At 41.8% G+C, this 24,001-nt stretch overlaps 1 protein-coding gene across 7 annotated transcripts in view; it reads right to left on the bottom strand.

Moving 5' to 3' along the window:
• Positions 1–24,001, bottom strand: part of galnt13 (UDP-N-acetyl-alpha-D-galactosamine:polypeptide N-acetylgalactosaminyltransferase 13) — a 406,679-nt gene that overhangs the window by 160,582 nt on the left and 222,096 nt on the right. For 6 of the 7 annotated variants that reach the window (XM_048533834.2, XM_048533835.2, XM_048533836.2 and 3 more), the window contains exon 6: positions 15,429–15,599. The exons of the other annotated variant lie outside the window; for it this stretch is intronic. In XM_048533834.2, the coding sequence (XP_048389791.2) occupies positions 15,429–15,599 (171 nt within the window). The remainder of the gene's footprint in view (positions 1–15,428; positions 15,600–24,001) is intronic. 7 annotated transcript variants of the gene reach the window in all.

The following is a 24,001-nucleotide window of genomic DNA, read 5'->3' as shown; positions in this document are numbered from 1 at the left end:
AAGATGAGGCATTCCACTCCTGGACATCCCAGATGTCCTCGTTTTTCAAGGACTGCAACTTCCCCTCCACAGTGGTCGAAAATGCCCTCAATCATGCCTCTCCCATTTCCCAGAACCCATCCTTCATATCCGCTCCCCACAATAACCAAAACTGAATCCCCCTCGTCCTTATGTACCACCCCACCAACCTCCAATTCCAACACATCATCCTCCAACACTTCCACCATCTGCCATCTGACCCCACTACCAAAGACATTTTTCCTCCCCACCCTTATCTGCTTTCCAGAAGGACCACTCTCTCCGTCACTGCTTTGTCCGCTCCACACTCCCCACCAGCCCCACTACACCTGGCACTTTCCCCTGCAAGCACAGGAAATGTTACACCTGCTCCTACACCTCCCGCCTCACACCCATCCCAGGCCCTAAGACGACCTTCCACATCAAACTGATGTTCACCTGCACATCTGTTAACATGGTATACTGTATCCGCTGTTTCCATTGATTTCCCCAATGTAGAGGGGGCCACAAGCGGAGGCTTGGGGACAGCTTTGTGGAATACTTACGCTCGGTTCGCAAGAAACAACTACATATCCCAGTTGCAAACCATTTCACCTCCCCTCCCACTCCTCGGGCGACATGTCCATCCTGGGCCTTCTGCAGTGCCACAATGATGCCACCCGAAGGCTGCAGGAGCAGCGTTTCATATTTCGCTTGGGAACCCTGCAGCCTAATGGTATCAATGTGGACTTCACAAGCTTCAAAAAAATCCCAACGCATCCCAAAACCAGCCCAGCTCATCAATACCTCCCTCACCGTGCCTCTCACCTCAAGCCCCACCCCCAACTCCTACCCTCTAACCTCATTCCGTCCTCTTGGCGCCTCTGTCCTCCTTGGACCGACCTATTCCCTCCCTAACTCCCCACCGACATTCACCTTTACTGGCTCCAACTCTGCCTCTTTGACCTGTCTGTCTCCTCTCCACCTATCTTCTCCTTTACCCATCTTCTATCCGCCTCCCCCTCTCTCCCTTTTTATTTCAGAATCCCCTTCCCCTCCCCCTCCCCCTCCCCTATTTCTGAAAAAGGGTCTTGACCTGAAACGTCAGCCTTCCTGCTTCTCTGATGTTGCTTGACCTGCTGTGTTCATCCAGCTCTACACCTTGTTACCCAGGACAATACACTTCTGTTGTATCTGAAATAATATTTAACAACTTCAAGGAAATGTCCACTTCTTTTCACTGGTTTTATTTTAGTCCATTGTTACATTGTTTTACACAATAAATAAATCCCTCATTTGACATGTAAATACAATTAAATGGATATCTCCAGGTCAAGGAATAATTGACTTATTGTGTAAATAGTACAGGATTTACTGCCTCATATCCTTTAGATATCATCTGTGCTTGTGGCACAATTAAGAAGGTAATTGATACTTTTCAAATGAGACCACTAGGATGTAACAAGTTTACATTTCTTCTAGGCTTTCAATTTTAAAACATATTCCACGCTGTATTGAAGAAAAACAGATTAAATTAAGAGCCAATGTTAAGTGCCATATTTGCTTTACAAAAGTAAAATGTGTGATATAAAACTGCCAAATAATCCCTTAATTAATTATATATTATATATAACGTAGTTGCATATAATAACAATGTTGTTGTTATATGTAATTTAATTAGTTATATACAAGAAAAGGGAGAAACCAGGGAGGTATTCATTGTAAGCATTTATGCATTTAGATTACATGGTGGGATTAGAAACAAAAAAAAACTTTCTTAGACCTTAAAGGTCATGAGGAGGTTTGTTGCACATGATCAACATTATAAAACTGAAACTGCCTCCAGTGACAAGTAGTTGATAACCAGACATGTAATTGAAGGTAATTGGAAAAGGAACCAGCAGACAGAATAGGAAAACATATTTGACATGAAAGAGACCAGACTCCCTCAAAATATATTAAGAGGATAGCCTAGACACTAGTTTTTACTCATTTTAAAGCTAAAAGTTAGTGTAAGGCATTTCATTCCAGATGCAATTTGATTGGTCTTTACACTACAGTTAAAATACAAACAAATGAGAAGAACAAAACATAATCATGCAACTGCAACTTTATCAAAGTGCTTAAAATAATATCTTAACTACTACTGTTAGTCAACTGTTCCAATATATTAATATCCCCTAATAACACACTTGGCAAATTCAGTAAGATAGATTGTCTCACATACAATTCTAGCAACAGGAAGAGAATCATAGAATCCCTACAGGCCATTTAGCCTATCAAGTCCATAATCCCACCGGACCCATTATCATAACCTTGCATTTCCCATGGCACCATTTTGACCTAACCTGTACATCCCAAAACAATTTAGCATGGCCAATTCACCTAACTTGCACATCTTTGGACTGTGGAAGGAAATCCATGCTGACATGAGGAGAATGTGCAAACTCCACACAGACAATCACCTGAGGCTGGAATTGAACCTGGATCCCTGGCACTGAGAGGCAGCAGTGCAAACCACTAAGCCACCATGCTGCCCCAGCTATTAGTTCTAACAGAGATTGGAATAGGAGCTTCTAATTCCGCTTCAAGATCTCAGCAACTACTGAAAGCTAAAACTAAAAACTTCAAAAAACCAGCAAGGTCTCACAAGCTGTTTACTTTATTGGCTGAGTTGACTGCTCTTCACCACTGTCTCAACTTTCTTCATTGAAGAAAAGGACAAAATATACCACTTAAAGCCATAGTATCATCACAAACCTATTATAATCAAGATTGCATTTCTTGAAAGAGAGTTGAAAGCAGGTCCACTAATAACTTTCAAGAGAAAATTAGATAAATGATTCAAGAAAAAGGATTTGCAAGGCTCTCGGGAAAGAGCAGAGAAGTGGGACTGTTCTTTCAAAGCTATGTCACATGGGCCAAAAAGACTGCTTCCATACTTTATTGTGTTTGTACTATAATACTGTGCACCCTTTCAATAAAAGCATGCACAAATGGGATTTGTATCCATTTTTATGCTTATTAAAATGACCCCCATTCCAACTCCTTATCTTGGATGAGCTTGAAAAATCTAGGAATTACCCATGCATAATATAGCATACAGTGAGGAAAAAGAAGTTAAAATATTATCTTGTAATTCTGAAATGGGTAGGTGGTGCCTAAAATGGTCCGCAGGGGATAGAAATAAAATAATTTGAAATGCCCTCCCCAGGCCTTTTGACTATCACGACACAAGCACTGCAATTCAAAATTACTTTGATAACTGTAAATCTGGTGTTGAAAGCCAGTCTCAATTTTTGTAGCAATGGAAGTATTATCAATTGTAATCAAGTCTCTCAGTTCATGGGCAATAAGGATAGGGCAACAGACATTAGCCTTGTTCACAACACACAGATTTCATATTTTTAAATGAAAACAATATAGCTTCTGAAGTCCTGTTCTTAGAAAGATGCTAAATAAATTTCAAGTCTGTCTTTCTTGATCAACTGAATTGATTACCTATCACATATAAAGGTGCTTTTGCTCCTTATGTGCAGAACAAGAGCAACTCCAGATATCAGTAGGCTGGAACTATCAAAGTGACAAGGACAGAAATTCCCTAGTATCCCTGCACGCAACCAGAAAAGGATCCAAATTTGACTTTATTCGGAAACAGTATTAAGTCACATTTATTTACTATGTTTAACATAGTAGATGAAGATAGTCATCTGGTAGTTCAGAACTTGAATGTGGCTGTAAAAAGGAAATATTTTGTCAATTCTTTTCATCTTACAACTGATTAATCTAAGACAAAAAGTTTTAACAAAATGTGTAGTTTTAGAACTATAATAAAAGTTTCGAGGCTATTTTTAATAGCAATATCAAACAATATAACTTGTGGCTCAGTTGTTAGAACTTTTGAAATGAGTCAGAATTTTGCGGGTTCAAATTCCACTTTTAGACTTGAGTGGATGATCAAGGCTGACAGCGCAGCGTTAGACTGTCAGAGGTGCTATCACATCTGAAAGACATTAACACAAGTTCCTCTCAAATGGGTGTAGAAGATTCCACAGTACTCTTTCAAAGCAGAGTTAGTAAGTAATCCACGGAATTTAATCCAATGTTTATCCTTCAATCAACATCATTAAAAATGCAGATTATCTGGTCATTAATATACTAATATTTTTGAGAGTTTGTGTTGAAATTGCTTTGTTGCATTTTCTACATTGTCATAATGCAACATATTTTAGAACATTGTGTAATTATGCAAGATGATATATATTAGGGCAAGTCAACACAGGTCCAACCAGCAAAGATAGCATCCCCTAATTATGAGAGAATGGCCTTCTGAGATGGGTTACTTGATGAAAAAGTGATCCTTGTGATACTTTTATAAGAAGTCAAGTTGTGAGCCAGTTGTGTATAGGGACATAACCTTAGAAAGTGGGGATGAGGCAGCTGAAAATTTAGTCTTACTTTGCTGTTTTTGGCTATCAGACATAGGAACAGAAGTAGACCACTCAGCCTATCAAGTCTGCTCTGATATTTCATAAGAACATGGCTAATTTGATTATCTAGAGCTCCATTTCCCTACCTTATTTCTACACTCATTAAAATTCTGTACATCTTAGCCTTAAATATATTTAATGATGTAATCTTGAAAACACTCCGCAATAAAGAATTCCACAGATCCCCTACACTTGGAAAAGACATTTTTCCTCACCACTGTTTAATTGGGTGGCCTCCTGTGAAATCATGCCCTCTCTTCTTACACTTTCCCAAAATGAGAAAAAAACCCTCAGTATCTACCCTATCAAAATGCGGAGGAATGGAATTGTGGGAGATATAGCAGTTTGGATCGGAAATTGGCTTGCTGAAAGAAGACAGAAGGTGATAGTTGATGGGAAATGTTCATCCTGGAGAGCAGTTACTAGTGGCGTATCGCAAGGGTCGGTGTTGGGTCCACTGCTGTTTGTCATTTTTATAAATGACCTGGATGAGGGCGTAGAAGGATGGGTTAGTAAATTTGCAGACGACACTAAGGTCGGTGGAGTTATGGATAGTGATGAAGGATGCTGTAGGTTGCAGAGAGACAGATAAGCTGCAGAGCTGGGCTGAGAGGTGGCAAATGGAGTTTGATGTAGATAAGTGTGAGGTGATGCACTTTGCTAGGGGTAACCAGAAGGCAAAGTACAGGGCTAATGGTAAGATTCTTGGTAGTATAGATGAGCAGAGAGATCTCAGGTGTCCATGTACACAGATCCTTGAAAGTTGCCACCCAGGTTGACAGGGCTGTTAAGGCGGCATATAGTGTTTTAGCTTTTATTAATAGAGGGATCGAGTTCCGGAACCAAGAGGTTATGGTGAAGCTGTACAAAACTCTGGTGCAGCCGCACTTGGAGTATTGTGTACAGTTCTGGTCACCGCATTATAAAAAGGATGTGGAAGCTTTGGAAAGTGTGCAGAGGAGATTTACTAGGACGTTGCCTGGTATGGAGGGAAGGTCTTACGAGGAAAGGCTGAGGGACTTGAGGCTGTTTTCATTAGAGAGAAGAAGGTTGAGAGGTGACTTAATTGAAACATATAAAATAATCAGAGGGTTAGATAGGGTGGATAGGGAGAGCCTTTTTCCTCGGATGGTGACGGCGAACACGAGGGGGCACAGCTTTAAGTTGAGGGGTGAAAGATATAGGACAGATGTCAGAGGTAGTTTCTTTACTCAGAGAATAGTAAGGGAATGGAATGCTTTGCCTGCAACTATAGTAGATTCGCCAACTTTAGGTACATTTAAGTCGTCATTGGACAAGCATATGGACGTACATGGAATAGTGTAGGTTAGATGGGCTTAAGATCGGTATGACAGGTCGGCACAACATCGAGGGCCGAAGGGCCTGTACTGTGCTGTAATGTTCTATGTTCTAGAAGAATCTTATGCTTTTCAATATGGTCACATCTCATGCTTCAAATCTCCAACAATTACATACTCAACTGCTCCTTATAAGAGGATCCCTCCCTACTCGGAATCAAGCTAACGAATATTCTCTGAATTGTGGCCAATGCCAGCATATCTTTTATTAGATAATGGGACCAAAACTCTTGACAGTATTCCAGACTGACTACTGACCTGTATCGCTTTAGCAAAACTTTCTTTTTTCCATACTCCATTCCTTTTAAATGTCCCATTTGCCTTCCCTATTAGCCTGTTGAAATTGGATGCTAGCTTTTTATATTACATGAACAAGGAGTCCCAATCCCTCTCTGCAACAGCTTTCTGCAGTTTATCCCCATTTAACATTCATTTTTTCTACTACTTCTGTCAAAGTGCACAATCTCATTTTCCCGCATTACATTTCATCTGCCAAGTTTTTGCCCACTCACTTAAACCTGTCTACATCACTTCATAGTCTCTTTATGTCATCTTCATTATTCATCTTTCAACCTGTTTTTTGCATCATCCACAAACTCGGCTGCAGTACATACATATTGTAAAAATTTGTGATTCCAGCATTGATCTGCGTGGCACTCCCCTAATTACAGGTGGGCATCCTGAAAATGTTTTCTTCATCTCAACTCTCTCTTCTATTGATGAACCAATCCTCTATGAGAATAAAAAATCCTCAAAACCACGGGGCACTTAAGTAACCTCATGCGTGGTAGCTGCTCAAATGTCTTCTGGAAATCCAAATATTTAAGTCTACTTATTCCCCTTTATCCATTCTACTTTTTGCCTCTTCAAGGAACTCTAACAAATTTGTTAGGCTTAGTTTCCTCTTCCTTAAGCCATCTTTCTGCTTGATTATATTATGTATTTCTAAATGCTCTGCCCTTAAAGAGCCTTTAAATTTGCCTTTTTACTATTTTTACCAGCTCTATTCGTTGTATTTTCAAAGTGTATTTACACTCTTTCTCAATCTAGATACCAAAATAGTTGCTCTGCAACATTGTCATATCCTTTTTCTTTGTAAGCTTATGGTATGTCCTCTTCCAAACAACATTCCCTTGAAGGGCAGATGCTAGGAATTATCTCACATTCCAATTGACATGCCAACCAATGGTTTCCACTTTCAGAAGCCACTGGTGCTCACAGATTTCAGAGGACTGTGGGAAAAATAAGAGGGAACATTGCTCCTGAACCCTTCTCCAGCCCTAATTAGTTTAAATGCCTCTCTATAGCCACTTGTTATCAAAATTAACTGTGCAGTGATTATTCTTTGTCTCCTGACACGTCAATAGCAATAGAACTTTGTTAGACTCATTGACAGGTTAGTTATGTTTTGATTCTTGGTACAAAACAAAACAATGCTGACCTCAGCAGTTACACCTACTGCAACTCTCTAATGTATCAAAAACAAAGTTGCTGGAAAAGATTTACAACATCCGCAGTTCTTTTGGTTATTCTCTAATATATCACATCATTTTAGACTTTTATGCCCAAAACATTAAATAAATACAGACTATAGATGTCATCTTTTTTCAGAAGGAAAGGTGTGCACTTGGACATCAAATTTCTGTTTAAAGCAGTTTTAGTGAACAACTGAGAGGCCTTAGCTACAGCGTTCAGTATCTATCTTCTACCAATCCTACATCAGGCAGAAAATTGCTACAAACTGTAACTTGTCATTGAGGACTTTAAAGAATACCAATGACTGTGTCACATCTGTTACTAAATTGAGAGATAGCCTGAAATGCTGGCAGTACTTGCAGGGCTATCTAGCTGTTCCCCTAATGCCGAGTACATACTGAAACTTTTTTCTGCCAGGAGTTGCTTTGTTGTGGAAAATCTGTCCCAACTATACTTCCTTCTGTCCTGTCAACATATTAGCTCAAAACATTCAGTGACCAACTGGGATAAATTGACGAAGCCAAGACCCCTATTTTGCTGATTCCATACTTGAGGACCTCCTCTAAGTTAGAACCACAGACCTCACTCGCCTGCCATTTTCATTTTGAAGTTATTTGACAGTAGTCTTGTGGAGGGGCTGCCTCTTCACCCCAGTATCCATAACATTTTTGGACCCCCTTATTTGTTTATTTCTCTTCATACAAAGAATAGGGTACAAGAACAAGGAGTTCATGAACTGATATAAGACACTGATTATGCCTCAGCCACAGTATTACGTTAATGTCTCAGGCTATATTATAGGAAGGAATGTGAATACATTGGAGAGAATGTATAAGAAGTTTACGAGAATGGCTCCAGGGATGATACATTGTCATTATTAGGAATGATTTCCAAAGCTGATAAGCTTGCCTAACAGAGGTGAAGGCTAAGAGGAGATTTTATAGAAGTTTTTATAGTCATGAACATTCTCGACAAAGTAAATAGGGAGAAACTATTTTTGCTCAAACAGACTGTGAGACGGACGGCATGCTTTCTAAAGGTGCTGCTGGAGTTCAGATTTACCCTCTGAAAACCCTTGCTGTCATTAACAAGATGGAGAGCACTAAGATAGCCAGTTAGGAGGCTAACAAACATAGTCAACAACATGGATAGGCCCAAGACTCCCTGAGGAACCCAATAACATTGTCCTGATTGCCAACCAGAAAAGCCAACTTCATGTTTGGAGCACAGTGCTTACAATAACGTACGCTAGACTTTGAAGTAGGTCAACTGAATCTTGTTCGCTCCACACTCCCCTCCAACCCCACCGCACCCGACACCTTCCCCTGCAACCGCAGGAAGTGCTACACCTGTCCCCACATCACCTCCCTCACCCCTATCCCAGGCCCCAAGATGACTTTCCACATCAAGCAGATGATCGCCTGCACATCTGCCAAAGTGGTACACTGTATCCGCTGTACACAGTGTGGCCTCCTCTACATTGGGGAAACCAAGTGGAGGCTTGGGGACCGCTTTGCAGAACACCCACGCTCACTTCATAATAAACAACTGCACCTCCCAGTCGCAAAACATTTCAACTCCCCCTCCCATTCCTTAGACGACATGTCCATCCTGGGCCTCTTGCAGTGCCATAATGATGCCACCTGTAGGTTGCAGGAACAGCAACTCATTCCGCTTGTGAACCCTGCAGCCCAATGGTATCAATGTGGATTTCACCAGCTTCAAAATCTCCCCACCCCCACTGCTTCCCAAAACCAGCCCAGCTCGTCCCCGCCTGCCTAACCTGTTCTTCCTCTCACCTATCCCCTCCTCCCACCTCAAGCCGCACCTCCATTTCCTACCTACTAACCTCATCCCGCCCCCTCGACCTGTCCTGCTCGGACTGACCTATCCCCTTCCTACCTCCGCCGCCCCCACTACTCTCCTCTCCACCTATCTTCTCCTCCATCCATCTTCAGTCCGCCTCCCCCTCTCTCCCTATTTATTTCAGAATCCTCTCCCCATCCCCCTTTTCTGATGAAGAGTTCAGGCCTGAAACATCAGCTTTTGTGCTCCTAAGATGCTGCTTGGCCTGCTATGTTCATCCAGCTCCACATTTTGTTATCTTGGATTCTCCATCACCTGCAGTTCCCATTATCTCTGGTCTTAGATTGGCACTCTATCAGGTTAAAGGGTTCCTTTTTTCTCATCTGCTCTACAAACGAACTTTATGCACAAGACTATTCTTCTCCACCTCACCCATTCCGAAAGAACATTCAAGTTTTCAACAGATCCAATTGTGGACATAAATCCTACAGATGTTCTCTTTGCTAATGAGAGATATTTGTGGCAGACAAGAAGCTGTTGCTTGAATTGTAAACATAAGCCATTAAAAGAACTGCTTGCATACTATATTCAGTCCCTGCTTTTCATAGGGTACTTGTATAAAGCATCCAGCAAGTGTATATTCCAACAATATGCATCATCTAATCTTGATGAATCCAGGTTTCAGTATCGGTAATTAAGTTCTGCAGCACACTGTAACAAGGGTGACAAATTCCAGATGGGTTAATTTCCTGACCCCAGATTGGAGACACTGTGATGCACATCTGATGGTCACACCAAAGATCTTATTCAGCTAAAGGAAGAAACAGCTATTTGTTGCTATACGCATTAGGCGAGACAATCAATTCCCCTGGCTCGAGTTAGATAGAGCTGGAAGCCCAGCAGTTGCCCAAGAATTTTTTCAAAAGAATAATGAAAGAGCTGTGACAAGATAACGGAGCTCTCTGGAGGCCAAAAGATGTTTCTACTCAAGGACCCTCTGTTTTCTCTTTTGTTTTTGTTCTTGACTTCTGCCAGGCCCCGGTCTCTTGTGCTCATCAGCAACGACCACCTCTCATAGTGGTGCTGCTGAGACATTAGAGCTATCAGTGATGACATGGTGTGGATCTGGAGGAACACAGCAGGTCAGGCAGCATCAGAGGAGTAGGAAGGTTGATGAGCTTCAGGTGGAGGAGATCATCAGTGGGTTACAGTGGGAGAGAGATCCACTGAGGTCTTTCCGGAGAGAAGAGGGCAACTTCAAGGTGGGCATCCTTGGAAGAGGCTTCTCAGTGGGGTTATAAGTCACTCTGAGATAGCAAGACTTGCAGATGCTGGAGTCAGAGACAACACAGTGTGGAGATGGAGGAACATAGCAGGTCAGGCAGCATCACAGGAGCAGGAAAGTCTTAGAGCAGTCAATATTCTGATTGGGCCAGCAGCACGGCAACAAGCCTGCCATGCATAATTTGATGGCGAACTCATCAACAGTCAATTAAGCCAAATGGGCCAGACTTCTGTCAAGTGCGGGTTTGGAGCTACTTTTTAAAACTTCAAGGTTGGTGCTCCAACTCCCTCATAATAGTAGCCCAAATATTCATCTCGATTTTATCCTGTGGTTTTGGACTGTTCAAATGACATTTTAATGAGTTCATGATTGGCTCATTATTAAGAGTCATGGAAAAAGTTTTGGTAGAAGGATCAAACTCGTGGTTGGATTTGAAAATGAGAAATTTTAAGAACTTGAGGCAATCAAAGGGAAATGTCATCATAGAATTACATAAGTCTCAAGAACGTTTGGAGATATAGCATATCTACAACATTCCTGGTCACACCAGGAAGCATTGATTTTGTGAAAGGTATATCACGTTTCAGCTTCTGGAAAATTACAATAGATGTGAAAGTGAATCGCATTCTGACACTGCAAATATTTACTTTGCTTCCCAGGGGATGTACTCCTGCAGGACAGTGTACATGTGGTCCATTGGACATTCTCAACTTACATGGATGCATGTTGATGTGTCCCCCAGAGGGCATCCAAAAACACTGAATTGGCATTATTTTGAGGACAAACACTGCAACCAGCTAATGTGGCACTAGGATTCCAAATTTGGGGAATGCAGGTTGTGGTGATACCTGTGTTGTCCACTTCTGAGAAAAGAAGCGTGCAACAGTAAAATTGGTTTGCAGTCTCGATTATTTAATGGCACAGATGCACTGATCGGAGCTGAATTTTAATTTTTGAAACTCTTCACAATGTGAAGTGTGTACAAGTACTGTGAAATATTTTTGGAGGTGTTTTGGTATATTGGCCAGAGTGTGGTGGTGCATGCTTCCAGGAATGACACTGTACTAGGTGACTGGAACACAGAGTTCCTCAACAGTTATAGAGGAGCCAGTATCAGTGTCTTTGGCCAACAGCACAGCAGGGATACCAAGCAGAGTCTGCAGTCGAAGCAAATTCAGCACATTGTCCTCTATTAGGTTAAAGCTGGACTCCTCTATGATCCTTGGTTGTGACAGTGGGCCATCTCATAGATCAGGTAATGGGCAGCTTTTGGGTATGCAAATCCACAAGAAAACAAAAAATAGGAAAATGAATAGCCCACATGACCAATTGAGTTTACTCACTTGTTCCACACAATTATAGTTAATCTTGGGTTCCAGGTACACTTTTATGTCTGGTCCCCATATTCCCTAAATCATTGATAAACAAAAAGAAACCTCTCTGTCCCATCCTTAAGTATAGCCAGCAAGGAAGCATTCGTAAAGCTTTCCCTCAGGGACAACAGAGTGCATATCCCAGAAAATTCTTCTTCTGCAACAATTTGTCTCTTCTAACATTTTCACCCAAAGCCGATTTCAGCTATCTTGGCTGAGTCAGCTCCTTCAATGTTGCACTATTGTGGTCTTTTCTTTCTTTGAGGTTCTTCTACCTTGACATCTGGCTGTTCATTAAAAATACAGAACAGTTAGTTGTTGTACAGAAAGTAGGCTGTGTTGAATGAAAGTTTATGGTTACACCATCAGCAGCTTGCTCATTACACCAGATAGCAGCAGTTAAGAGGTATATGGCGAGAACATACTATTATCGAGTTTTGAGAAGATTTGTAGCTCAGGTTGAGGTTCTGGTTGTGAGTTTGCTCGCTGAGCTAGAAGATTAGTTTTCAGACATTTCGTCACCATTCTAGGTTACATCATCAGTGAGCCTCCGACGAAGCGCTGGTGTTATGTCCCGCTTTCTATTTATCTGGTTAGGTTTCCTTGGGTTGGTGATGTCATTTCCTGTTCTTTTTCTCAGGGGATGGTAGATTGGCTCCAAATCAATGTGGTTGTTGATGGAGTTCCCATTGGAATGCCATGCTTCTAGGAATTCTCGTGCATGTCTCTGTTTGGCTTGTCCTAGGATGGATGTGTTGTCCCAATCAAAGTGGTGTCCTTCCTCATCTGTATGTAAGGATACGAGTGATAGTGGGTCATGTCGTTTTGTGGCTAGTTGATGTTCATGTATCCTAGTGGCTAGCTTTCTGCCTGTTTGTCCAATGTAGTGTCTGTCACAGTTCTTGCAAGGTATTTTGTAGATGACGTTCGTTTTGTTTGTTGTCTGTATAGGGTCTTTTAAGTTCATTAGCTGGTGTTTCAGTGTGTCGGTGGGTTTGTGGGCTACCCTGATGCCAAGAGGTCCGAGAGGTCTGGCAGTCATTTCGGAAATGTCTTTGATGTAGGGGAGCGCGGTTATGGTTTCTGAGTCTGCCGATTCCTCAGCAATAAACCCAAACAGACAAAACGGCCTCAGAAACCATAACCACGCTCCCCTACATCAAAGACATTTCTGAAATGACTGCCAGACCACTCGGACCTCTTGGCATCAGGGTAGCCCACAAACCCACCGACACACTGAAACACCAGCTAATGAACTTAAAAGACCCTATACAGACAACAAACAAAACGAACGTCATCTACAAAATACCTTGCAAGAACTGTGACAGACACTGCATTGGACAAACTGGCAGAAAGCTAGCCACTAGGGTACATGAACATCAACTAGCCACAAAACGACATGACCCACTATCACTAGTATCCTTACATACAGATGAGGAAGGACACCACTTTGATTGGGACAACACATCCATCCTAGGACAAGCCAAACAGAGACATGCACGAGAATTCCTAGAAGCATGGCATTCCAATGGGAACTCCATCAACAACCACATTGACTTGGAGCCAATCTACCATCCACTGAGAAAAAGAACAGGAAATGACATCATCAATGCAGGAAGTGACATCACCAACCCAAAGAAACCTAACCAGATAAATAGAAAGTGGGACATAACACCAGCGCTTTGTTAGAGGCCCACTGATGATGTTACCTAGAATGGTGACGAAACGTCTGAAAACTAACCTTCCAGCTCAGCAAGCAAACTCACTTCCAGAACATACTATTATTCTGAATGTTCTCATCAATTCTGAAAATAGAGGTCCCTCACAGTAACCCTACAATTCTAGGAACAATCTCTGCCTGAGAGATAAGGATTCCTTGTCCCTTATTGGTTCTGCTCGCTTTCCATTTACTGAATGCCAGCTCATCCCTGAAGGGAAATGCAGGAATGTCAGTAATTCTGCAACATCACATTTGTTTGATATGCTTGTCAAATCTGAGCTGCTGGAAGTATGTGGAGACTATGAGAAGTGGGTGTGTCAAGGTAAATTTGGGTCAGGGATATTATGCTGTGGGTGGGGGTTGGATTAGCAGAAGAGGTTAGTGATGTGGTGGATATGTAAAAATGCAACAAGTGACGCAGATCACCTGCGTATTTTCATCAGATTTCTTGCAGCACTACAGCCATCCCCCACCATCCTTTTTCTCGGGGCTGGGAGGGGGTTACTCACCTGGCCATCTACCCCATTGCCTTAATCAAATGTCCTTGAAGATCTCCTGGGGACCATGGTGTCTCTCTTCCTGTCCACCTATGCCACCAGAATGCGCAAGCATTTTTAATACTGTAATTATTTTTACGCAGCTTAGCTTTAAAGAACAGACTGACTTTAAGGCAGAGCAGAAACCCTGTTACTATATTGTCTGCACAGGCCATGTGCAGTGTTCAGAGCTCACCAGCAATATCGAAAAGAGAGCAACATTGGAAGTGCAGGGACACTTGTTGAGAGCATTCAGGTGATTCAGGTTGAAAAATGGTTCAGCCTTACCCAACTCAATCTAAATGGGTGAGAGTACTACAGAACACAACTGCTGCATCCAAACTTGGCATGAACAAAATTTCTTCTTCTTCTGTCACTGACAATCCATTAAATCTTGGTGCACACTTGATCACGTTTCCAAGAAACTTGTTGCCTAGATCATGCTTTCTAACAGTGGTTTCTAAATCTAAAACAGAAAGCATATCTTGTGTCATTTGTAACATTTGTAAAAGCTTTTAAAGAATTTCAAAGGACACCACAACTGTTTCAGGCTCGGACACTGATACCCAGATAAAACAGATATAAACAAAACTCAGGCAACGAAACTACAGGCAAATATGATGAAATTAGACTTCTATCCTCTGCTAGCAGATGAAGTGAAGTAACGGTGCTTGTGATGGTTTGTGACATTCCAATGTCAGGGCACAGTTGTAAGTAGTAGTATTTGAGGAATGTGTTTACTCTATATGTTGGTGCTTCCAAATTTTATGATCACATACATGTTAAACAACCTGCTAAATCGTTGATGTTTGCCAATGTTTTAAAGACTTTGGTTACAAATCCTTTAAATCTGTTTTTCTTCAACATATATTTAATTTGGTTAGGCTGTCCTCATAACTTTGAGAATTCCCTGCATCATCCTTGGAATACTTCACTGAGATGGGCAATAAATGCTGACCAGCCAATGATACCCACATCTCAAGTGAATAAAATAATAGCTCCATCAAATATCAAGTTTAATGTCAATGTTTTATATTGAGGTCAGTACACAGAAATGCACTTCATATTCTAAATGTTGCCTTACCCATGAGTTACACTAACATATTTTGATCAAAATATTCCATCATTTGATTAGTCTTGTTGACAAACATCTCACTGACATTAAAGCTTCAATCAATTGGCAAGTAGCATGGATTTTTTTTCTTGGTTTTAAAGTGTTTGAGTCAATAAGTGTACATACCCCTTCTCAAGACATATTTCAAATACAATTCTTTGTATATTGTATAACCAGTGAAGCCATTCCTCATCTCAGCACATCCAACATCATATCTAAGTATTTCCATAGATGTTTCTTGAGAATTTTGCCTCATCCTCCTCTAGTACTCACCTAACAGGTATGGTTCTGTCCCCTTTTCTGCGGTCCATCTCTCTCTGGGGGACAGGATACCAGCGGAAGTTCAATTTCCAGTTAAAGCCACCGTATGTCATATCCGACCCAGCCATGTATTCAAATGTATCATCGCTAATTACATCTATAATTGGGCAAACCACAGCATTTCTGCGTAAGGAAAGAAATTATCATTAAAGGCAAAGGTTTTGAAAAGCCACATTTTTTAAGCCGTTTTGACAACCTGGTCCAACTTTCAATATTTCATCCATTGATTAATATAAGGGTGCAATCTATTAAGCAGAGTCCTGAAGACTGTGGCTTAACATTCACTCCAGACCAGAGCCTATGAACTAGTCCTACACTCCAGTGTGGTACTGAGGGAGTGTCACACCAATACCTGTGCTATATTTCTAATGAGATGTTAGCTGGGATCCCATTTATCTCTCCAACGGACACAAAAGATCCCTTGTAATGATATCAAAGAACAGCAAGTCAGTTTGCCCTGGTGTTTTGGCCAATATTTATGCTTGAAAAATCTCAGGTGATAAAGTTATTATTATGTGCTACTTATGTGCCTTTCTTTGCACAAATCATCATCTGTATTTCCTAATTACAAAGGTAAGCAGATTTCAAAGGGCTTCTTTAGCTGTATGAATGATTAGGGACATCCTGAGGCTTTTACATACATGTCCATTCTTTCTTTCAGCAATATGATAACAAACTATTTGCAAAAGTTATCACTGATAAATATACAGTACTTAGATCATTAATATACAACAGCAAAACTTGACAAATGTGGATTCCACACTTAATAAATTGATACATTTAGAATTTTTCTAAATAAAAGAACAATACCACCAAGATTAAATATTAATTAATTGCTTGGTAATACAGGACTTAAATTTTGTTAAAAGGAAGGGAAAGTTGAAGCTTTTTGTTATGCATTCACTAGGACTAGAACGCAAAATAAAACTTAAAAGAACACTAATTTATAGGGTGCAATCTGTTTGGTCCATCACTGGCAATGAGATGCAGCAAAGCCAGTTATCTGACAAACTTAGTTCTCAGTGATTGGTTAGGATGTTGCCCTGGGAATGCAGGTGAGCTCAGCTGTTTCCATGACACCTTTTATTGTCATTAAGGCTCAATGTACAAATTCCCATATAATAAAATGTGAGGCTGGATGAACACAGCAGGCCCAGCAGCATCTCAGGAGCACAAAAGCTGACGTTTCAGGCCTAGACTCTTCATCAGAGAGGGGGATGGGGTGAGGGTTCTGGAATGAATAGGGAGAAAGGGGGAGGCGGACCAAAGATGGAGAGAAAAGAAGATAGGTGGAGAGGAGAGTATAGGTGGGGAGGTAGGGAGGGGATAGGTCAGTCCAGGGAAGATGGACAGGTCAAGGAGGTGGGATGAGGTTAGTCAGTAGGAGATGGAGGTGCGGCTTGGGGTGGGAGGAAGGGATGGGTGAGAGCAAGAACAGGTTAGGGAGGCAGAGACAGGCTGGACTGGTTTTGGGATGCAGTGGGTGGAGGGGAAGAGCTGGGCTGGTTTTGGGATGCGGTGGGGGAAGGGGAGATTTTGAAGCTGGTGAAGTCCACATTGATACCATTGGGCTGCAGGGTTCCCAAGCGGAATCGCAATAAACAACTGTACCTCCTCGTCGCGAATCATTTCCACTCCCCCTCCCATTCTTTAGATGACATGTCCATCATGGGCCTCCTGCAGTGCCACAATGATGCCATCCGAAGGTTGCAGCAACAGCAACTCATATTCCGCTTGGGAACCCTGCATCCCAATGGTATCAATGTGGACTTCACCAGCTTCAAAATCTCCCCTTCCCCCACCGCATCCCAAAACCAGCCCAGTTCGCCCCCTCCACCCACTGCATCCCAAAACCAGTCCAGCCTGTCTCTGCCTCCCGAACGTGTTCTTCCTCTCACCCATCCCTTCCTCCCTCCCCAAGCCGCACCTCCATCTCCTACCTACTAACCTCATCCCACCTCCTTGACCTGTCCGTCATCCCTGGACTGACCTATCCTCTCCCTACCTCCCACCTATACTCTCCTCTCCACCTATCTTCTTTTCTCTCCATCTTCGGTCCACCTCCCCCTCTCTCCCTATTCATTCCAGAACCCTCACCCCATCCCCCTCTCTGATGAAGGGTCTAGGCCCGAAACATCAGCTTTTGTGCTCCTGTGATGCTGCTGGGCCTGCTGTGTTCATCCAGCCTCACATTTTATTATCTTGGATTCTGCAGCATATGCAGTTCCCATTATCTCATGTACAAATTCCCCTTGCCTACCAAAAACAGGATCTGATTATTAATACATACAGTTCTTGCACATGCAGTGAAACTATTAGCACACTGAAGATCGTCATTTTTAATAAAATCACATCTAAATGTGAATCCATAGAATCCCTACTGTGCAGAAACAGGCCATTTGTCCCAACAAATCCATACCGACTCTGAAAAGCGTCCCATCCAGACACACCCCCTATCCGACACTGTACAACATACTTTTCTACGGCTTTCAAACACAGGCTGGTTCAGTGTGATCATCGTGCCGTTCACTGAATTGTCAATGAGGTGCGTTGTTTGGTACGGTCTATCAGTTGTTGGAATGTCCTATCATGAGTTAACTGGGAAAATATACCGATAACCATGCCCTACCTCTCCAAAGTCACCAGAAAAGTACATTAAAACCCAATGAGATCACCATGATGATCATTGATTCGCATGAAACTCAATTGGTCCCTTCAGGTTCTCACACAACTTCCAATATCTACAACTAACTTGTCCCACTTTATTACAATGGAAAGACTTAGGTAACTTAGGGTTAATGCAAACACTTGGGGTTTATGAAAAAAACTGTGGCTTTCTGGATTAGTTCATAATATTTAAGAAGGAATTAGATGCCCACTTGTGATGCTAAGGCATATGGTGCAATGAGCCCAGTGCTGCAAAATGGGATTATAAAAATTAGAGATAACAAGGTGTAGAGCTGGATAAACACATTAGGCCAAGCAGTATCAGAGGAGCAGGAAAGCTGACATTTCGGGCCTAGACCCTTCATCAGAAATGGGGTTAGAAGCTTGTTTTTGACCAAAGACTTGATAGGCCAAAGGGCCTTTTTCTGTGCTTTAACCTCAACGACTCAATTATTAGTCATTACTGCTGCCAGTCTGGCAGTTGCCGACGTGGGCTTCCACATGGGTTCTTGTATATCAAAAGGCAGTTTTGATTTTACGTTCTTTCCAGAGAATACTTTCTCTTAAGAGATTCAAACATGGTATTTACTCCTAATGCCTGCATCGAAAAGTAGTTTGCTTTACCCTTTCAAATGCAATATAAGTTTGCACAGGCTGTTTCCTAAATTTCAAAACTTTGTTATGCTCAGGAATAAACTAATAGGCTTCAGAAAGGCTTTTTTTTTAAAAAAAGAAAAGAGTAATCATTAGAAACTTCATTTGACAGTGAGGCATTAAAATTTAATGTGCTGAATCTTTCAAATTGCTTTGCATCAGCCATGTCCAGTTTTCCTCCGACTGATCTGACTCACTATTTTCTTAAATGACATAAAAACGTCTCCCTTTCCTCATTAGCACTTTCATTGGTATTTGAAGTCCCTTTCTCACTGCATAATTTGAAGCTGGCATCCTCCATCTCTTTACTTTCCTTCTTTTCTAACTCTTGAAATTACTGTTATTTCACTTTCTCTGCTCTGAAATTCATGTTCAATTTTATTCATCTCGATCTTCCGCTTTTTAAAATTCCTTTTCCATCTCAAGCTGCCTCGATTCTTTTTCGTGTTCAAGCTGCATGAGCTGTAATTGAATCCTTGCTACCTCAAGTGACTTGCCACTCTGTAAACTCAATCCTTCCTGTATTGCCACCATTCCCAGATGCTGGTCCAATATTTCAATTAATTCTGCCGCCTTAGCTCTGGCAGGCAATTCCATTTCTAATTTATTTGTGAATTCCAGCAGGCTGGCTTTTGTTACAGCCTGTAAATCCATCAGAAATACCTGTTCCAACTGCAGGATGATTTTAGCTGTTTGTTTTTAACGCCATCTTGTATTAGTATGAGAAATCTGACTGCTTTCCTTTTATCCATTACCATTTACACTAACTCCACAGTCAATCTTACTTTATCATCATTAAAAACACTTACCAGCAAATCAAAAACTTTTGTCATGACTCAACTGAGAAAAAGTGCCCCAATAGTTGTGCCCTACTGTTCTGAAAGCTGTTAGAAAATGTATAAATTACAAAATCCCAATGAGACCAACGAATGGCCAACATGCCCGACTGAGGGTTTCTCAGGATGGCGGCAATCCACATCAGGTTTTATCAGTAATTATTTATTGTTACACACTTATTTTAACAAGATAAGAAAATAAATCTCTAATCTACTATTATGCATTTAGACTTCCTCTCTTCAAACACCAAAATAAACACACACTCAATCATATTTAAGACATTAAAGGATGAATGACTTAACAAAAATACTGCGTATGGAAAAAGAATATGGACAGGAAAACGAGAATTCTTAAACTCAAATATCCAGACCACAAGGTAGTAAGTTATGTTCTCAAAGGCTTTTAGATTTTATCTATGATGACACTTACTTATCTGTATTGTACTGATTCTGCACAACATGAAGTGGCCAAATGGTTGTGTGAACATTTGCAAACCGCTCTAAATAATTTTTCTGCATACACTGTTTTGACATTACTAGATCACGTTCTCATGTACCAATCAAAGAAGCTATTGACATTTGCGCTATTTTAATATACACATACCACTGGCATCTTAAGTTGTGTTCATCAAGTTCAGTTTCAATTTCATTATTTATGACCACGTAGACTGTGATCCCTTCTATGCGCAACTCTTGCTAATATCTTCATTGGTCACCATGAGAAGCACCGTGACTCACTATGAGTCCTCAACGGGATAATTACTAACCTTCTACCCTTTGCACATTTCCAACCTGTTGGGGGACACAATTACAACATTTAAATTTGCAGTTCCAAAGAATTTTTCTAAACAATTAATAAACTTCATCCTCCTCTCAGAAGTATCACACAAATACAGCATTCAGACAAGCTTCCTTTCTTCAAAGTCTTAGTTCAGAAATCTGCCGATTGGATCTTCCTTAATATCCACTGAAAGCTTACGCTCAATTATCAATATGCATGTTCTCATTCCTATGTGCTATGAGATCAATCTTATTGACAACCTAATGACTGGAGCCCTAGCTACTTGCTTACCATGTAAACTTGACATCAATAGGACTTGATAGGGGTTATTAAAATTATCATGTGAGATATTAACTCCTCTGATTAAATTATCACTGACTGTATATCTCAAAAACTCATTAAAAGGACAATATCCATCACTTTTGCCCCGAGTGGTATCTTGTCTTCTTCAGGTGACCCTTGAAGGGGAAGATGCCTCAAAAATTTGAGCAACTAAAGCCGGTTGTTTCACAAGATTACCATGCAGTAAATCCATGAGTGGTTTTCTCCACTAACAGAATGCTATCATCAAGCCCAAAAGACTGCCTGCCTACCAACAACAAATAATTATTGAGATATTCAAGTTTAGGCCATGATGAAACAGAAGCATTGAACAGAGGAGGAACAGATGTGCCAACAAGCCCCAGGGCAGCAAGAATCATCAGTGGCTACCAAACAGCCTCCACAAGACGACACCACAGCTCAGGGTACACAGGAGATACAGGATGTGCAGACTGTATCATCCTCAATACTATTTCCTCCAGTTGGATGAGGTGCATCACCATACACTGTGGATGTCCTGGTATATTGTCCACAGAACGTGTCAACTGCTGAAGGGGGAGTTGCAATGTGAAGGGATGGCTGGCTGTTCTATCCCAGTGGCTGTCAAGGTGATAGCTTTGCTCAACTTTTGTGCAACTGGTTTCTTCCAAGAATGCACTGAAGACCTCGGTCGGATCATACCACCCTCAATCCACAAATGTATCATAGCTGTTACCAATGTAATTTGTGCCAGATCTCACCCACTGATTTGTTTCTCTACGATGAGGCCAGTAGGGGCCAGGGTTAAGGAAACTCCCAAAACTTTTTATTCATACATAAGGATCAAGAGGGTAACTAGAGATAAGGTTGGCCTACTCAAGGACAAAGGAGGGAAGTTACGCCAGGAGTCAGAGAAAATGAGTGACATTCTTTGCGTTGGTATTCACCAAGGAGAGGGACATGACGGATGTTGAAGTTAGGGATAGATGTTTGATTACTCGAGGTCAAGTTGGCATGGAGGGGGGAGTGGGAAGTGTTGGGTATTCTAAAAGGCATTAGGGTGGACAAGTCCCCAGGTCTGGATGTGACCTATGCCAGTTTACTGAGGGAAGCGAGACAGGAAATAGCTGGGGCCTTAACAGATATCTTTGCAGCATCCTTGAGCACGGGTGAGGTCACGGAGGATTGGAAAATTGCTAATGTTGTCCCTTTGTTTAAGAAGGGTAGCAAGGACAATCCAGGTAATTATAGACCAGTGAGCCTGACGTCAGTGGTGGGGAAGCTGCTGGAGAAGATACTGAGGGATAGGATCTATTTACATTTGGAAGAAAATGTGATTATTAGTGAAAGGCAGCATAGTTACGTGCAGGGAAGGTCATGTCTTACCAACTTGATAGAATGCTTTGAGGAAGTGACAAAGTTGATTGATGAGGCGAGGGCTGTAGATGTCATATACATGGACATAAGTAAGGCATTTGATAAGGTTCCCCAAGGTAGGCTGATGGAGAAAATGAAGTTTCATGGGGTCCAGGGTGTACTAGCTAGATGGATAGAGAACTAGCTGGGCAACAGGAGACAGAGAGTTGTAATGGAAGGGAGTTTCTCAAAATGGAGAACTGTGACCAGTGGTGTTCCACAGGGATCCGTGTTGGGACCACTGTTGTTTGTGACATACATAAATGATCTGGTGGAAGGTATAGATAACAAGGTGTAGAGCTGGATGAATGCAGCAGGCTGAAGAAGCGTCTAGGCCTGAAATGTCAGCCTTCCTGGTCCTCTGATGCTGCTTGGCCTGCTGTGTTCATCCAGCTCTACACCCTGTTATCTCAGATTCTCCAGCATCGGCAGTTCCTACTGTCTCTGGAAGGTAGAGATGGCCTGATTAGCAAGTTTTCAGATGACACTAAGATTGGCGGAGCAGCAGAGAGTGAAGGGGACTGTTGGAGAATGCAGCAGAATATAGATAGATTGGAGTCGGGTAGTAAAATGGCAGATGGAGTTCAATCCAGGCAAATGCGAGGTGATGCATTTTGGAAAATCCAAATCAAGAGTGAACGATACAGTAAGTGGAAAAGCCCATGGGAAAATTGATGCACAGAGATCTGGGTGTTCAGGTACCCTGAAGGTGGCAACGCAGGTGAATACAGTGGTCAAAAAGGCATACGGCATGCTTTTATTCATCAGATGGGATTTTGAGTACAAGAGTTGGCAGGTCATGTTACAGTTGTATCAGACTTTGGTTCGACCACATCTGGAATACTGTGTACAGTTCTGGTCACCACATTACCAAAAGGATGTGGAAGCTTTGGAGAGGGTGCAGATGAGGTTCACCAGGGTGTTGCCTGATATGGAAAATGCTAGCTGTGAAGAGAGGTTGAGTAGATTAGGGTTATTTACATTAGAAAGACAGGAGATTGAGGTGGCACCTGATTGAGGTCTACAAAATCATGAGGGGTATAGACAGGGTGGATAGCAAGAAGCTTTTTCTCCAGACTGGGGGACTCACTTATTAGGGGTCACAATTTCAAGGTGAGGGGGGATAAACTTAAGGGAGATGTGTGGGGAAAGTTCTTTAACCAGAAGGTGGTGGGTGCCTGGGACGCGTTGCCAGCGGAGGTGGTAGAGGTGGGCACGATAGCATCATTTAAGATACATCTAGACAGATACATGAAGGGCAGGGAGCAGAGGGGCACAGATCTTGGAAAACAGGTGACAGGTTTATACAGAGGATCTGGATCAGCACAGGCTTAGAGGGCTGAAGGGGCTGTTCTTGTGCTGTAATTTTCTTTGTTCTTCATTCTACTGCAACGCAGGTGGCTTCCCCAAGTTTAGGGAACAGGCCAAAACTTGCATTTCAAGTGCCACTGCATAATGCAGCTGCCTTCTTGAACAGAAGATGATTTCAATCCAGGGATTCCAATACACAAGTCATCTGTAATCTTCAGTATCATAACTTAAGTGATCTACACTAAGTATCTTGGAAGCTGTCACGATGCCTATACCTTTCAGACCTCTCATGTTTCTGTTGTTTCAAGGTGCAGATGCCTTAAAAGAATAGTGATAAGGAGCCAAGAATAACCCTCTGCAACCATGGCTGATGATGCCATTGTGTAACCCCTGATTAAGGTCATGTATAAGTGTAATGAAGCCCATTCTTTGGTAAGAGCCACTGTGGAGCAGGCAGATGGCTAGCGGAGGAATCTGATGCATGGGTTAGCAGTACACCTTAGACAGTGTGTGGGGAGTAATTCTAGTTTGCTGTATCTTGAAAATCTGGAGCTGGTTTA

Source organism: Stegostoma tigrinum, chromosome 7 (assembly GCF_030684315.1).
Source record: "Stegostoma tigrinum isolate sSteTig4 chromosome 7, sSteTig4.hap1, whole genome shotgun sequence".
Lineage (NCBI taxonomy): Eukaryota > Metazoa > Chordata > Chondrichthyes > Orectolobiformes > Stegostomatidae > Stegostoma > Stegostoma tigrinum.
The sequence above is the reverse complement of the archived record's forward strand: the minus strand, read 5'-3'. Positions and strand labels throughout refer to the sequence as shown.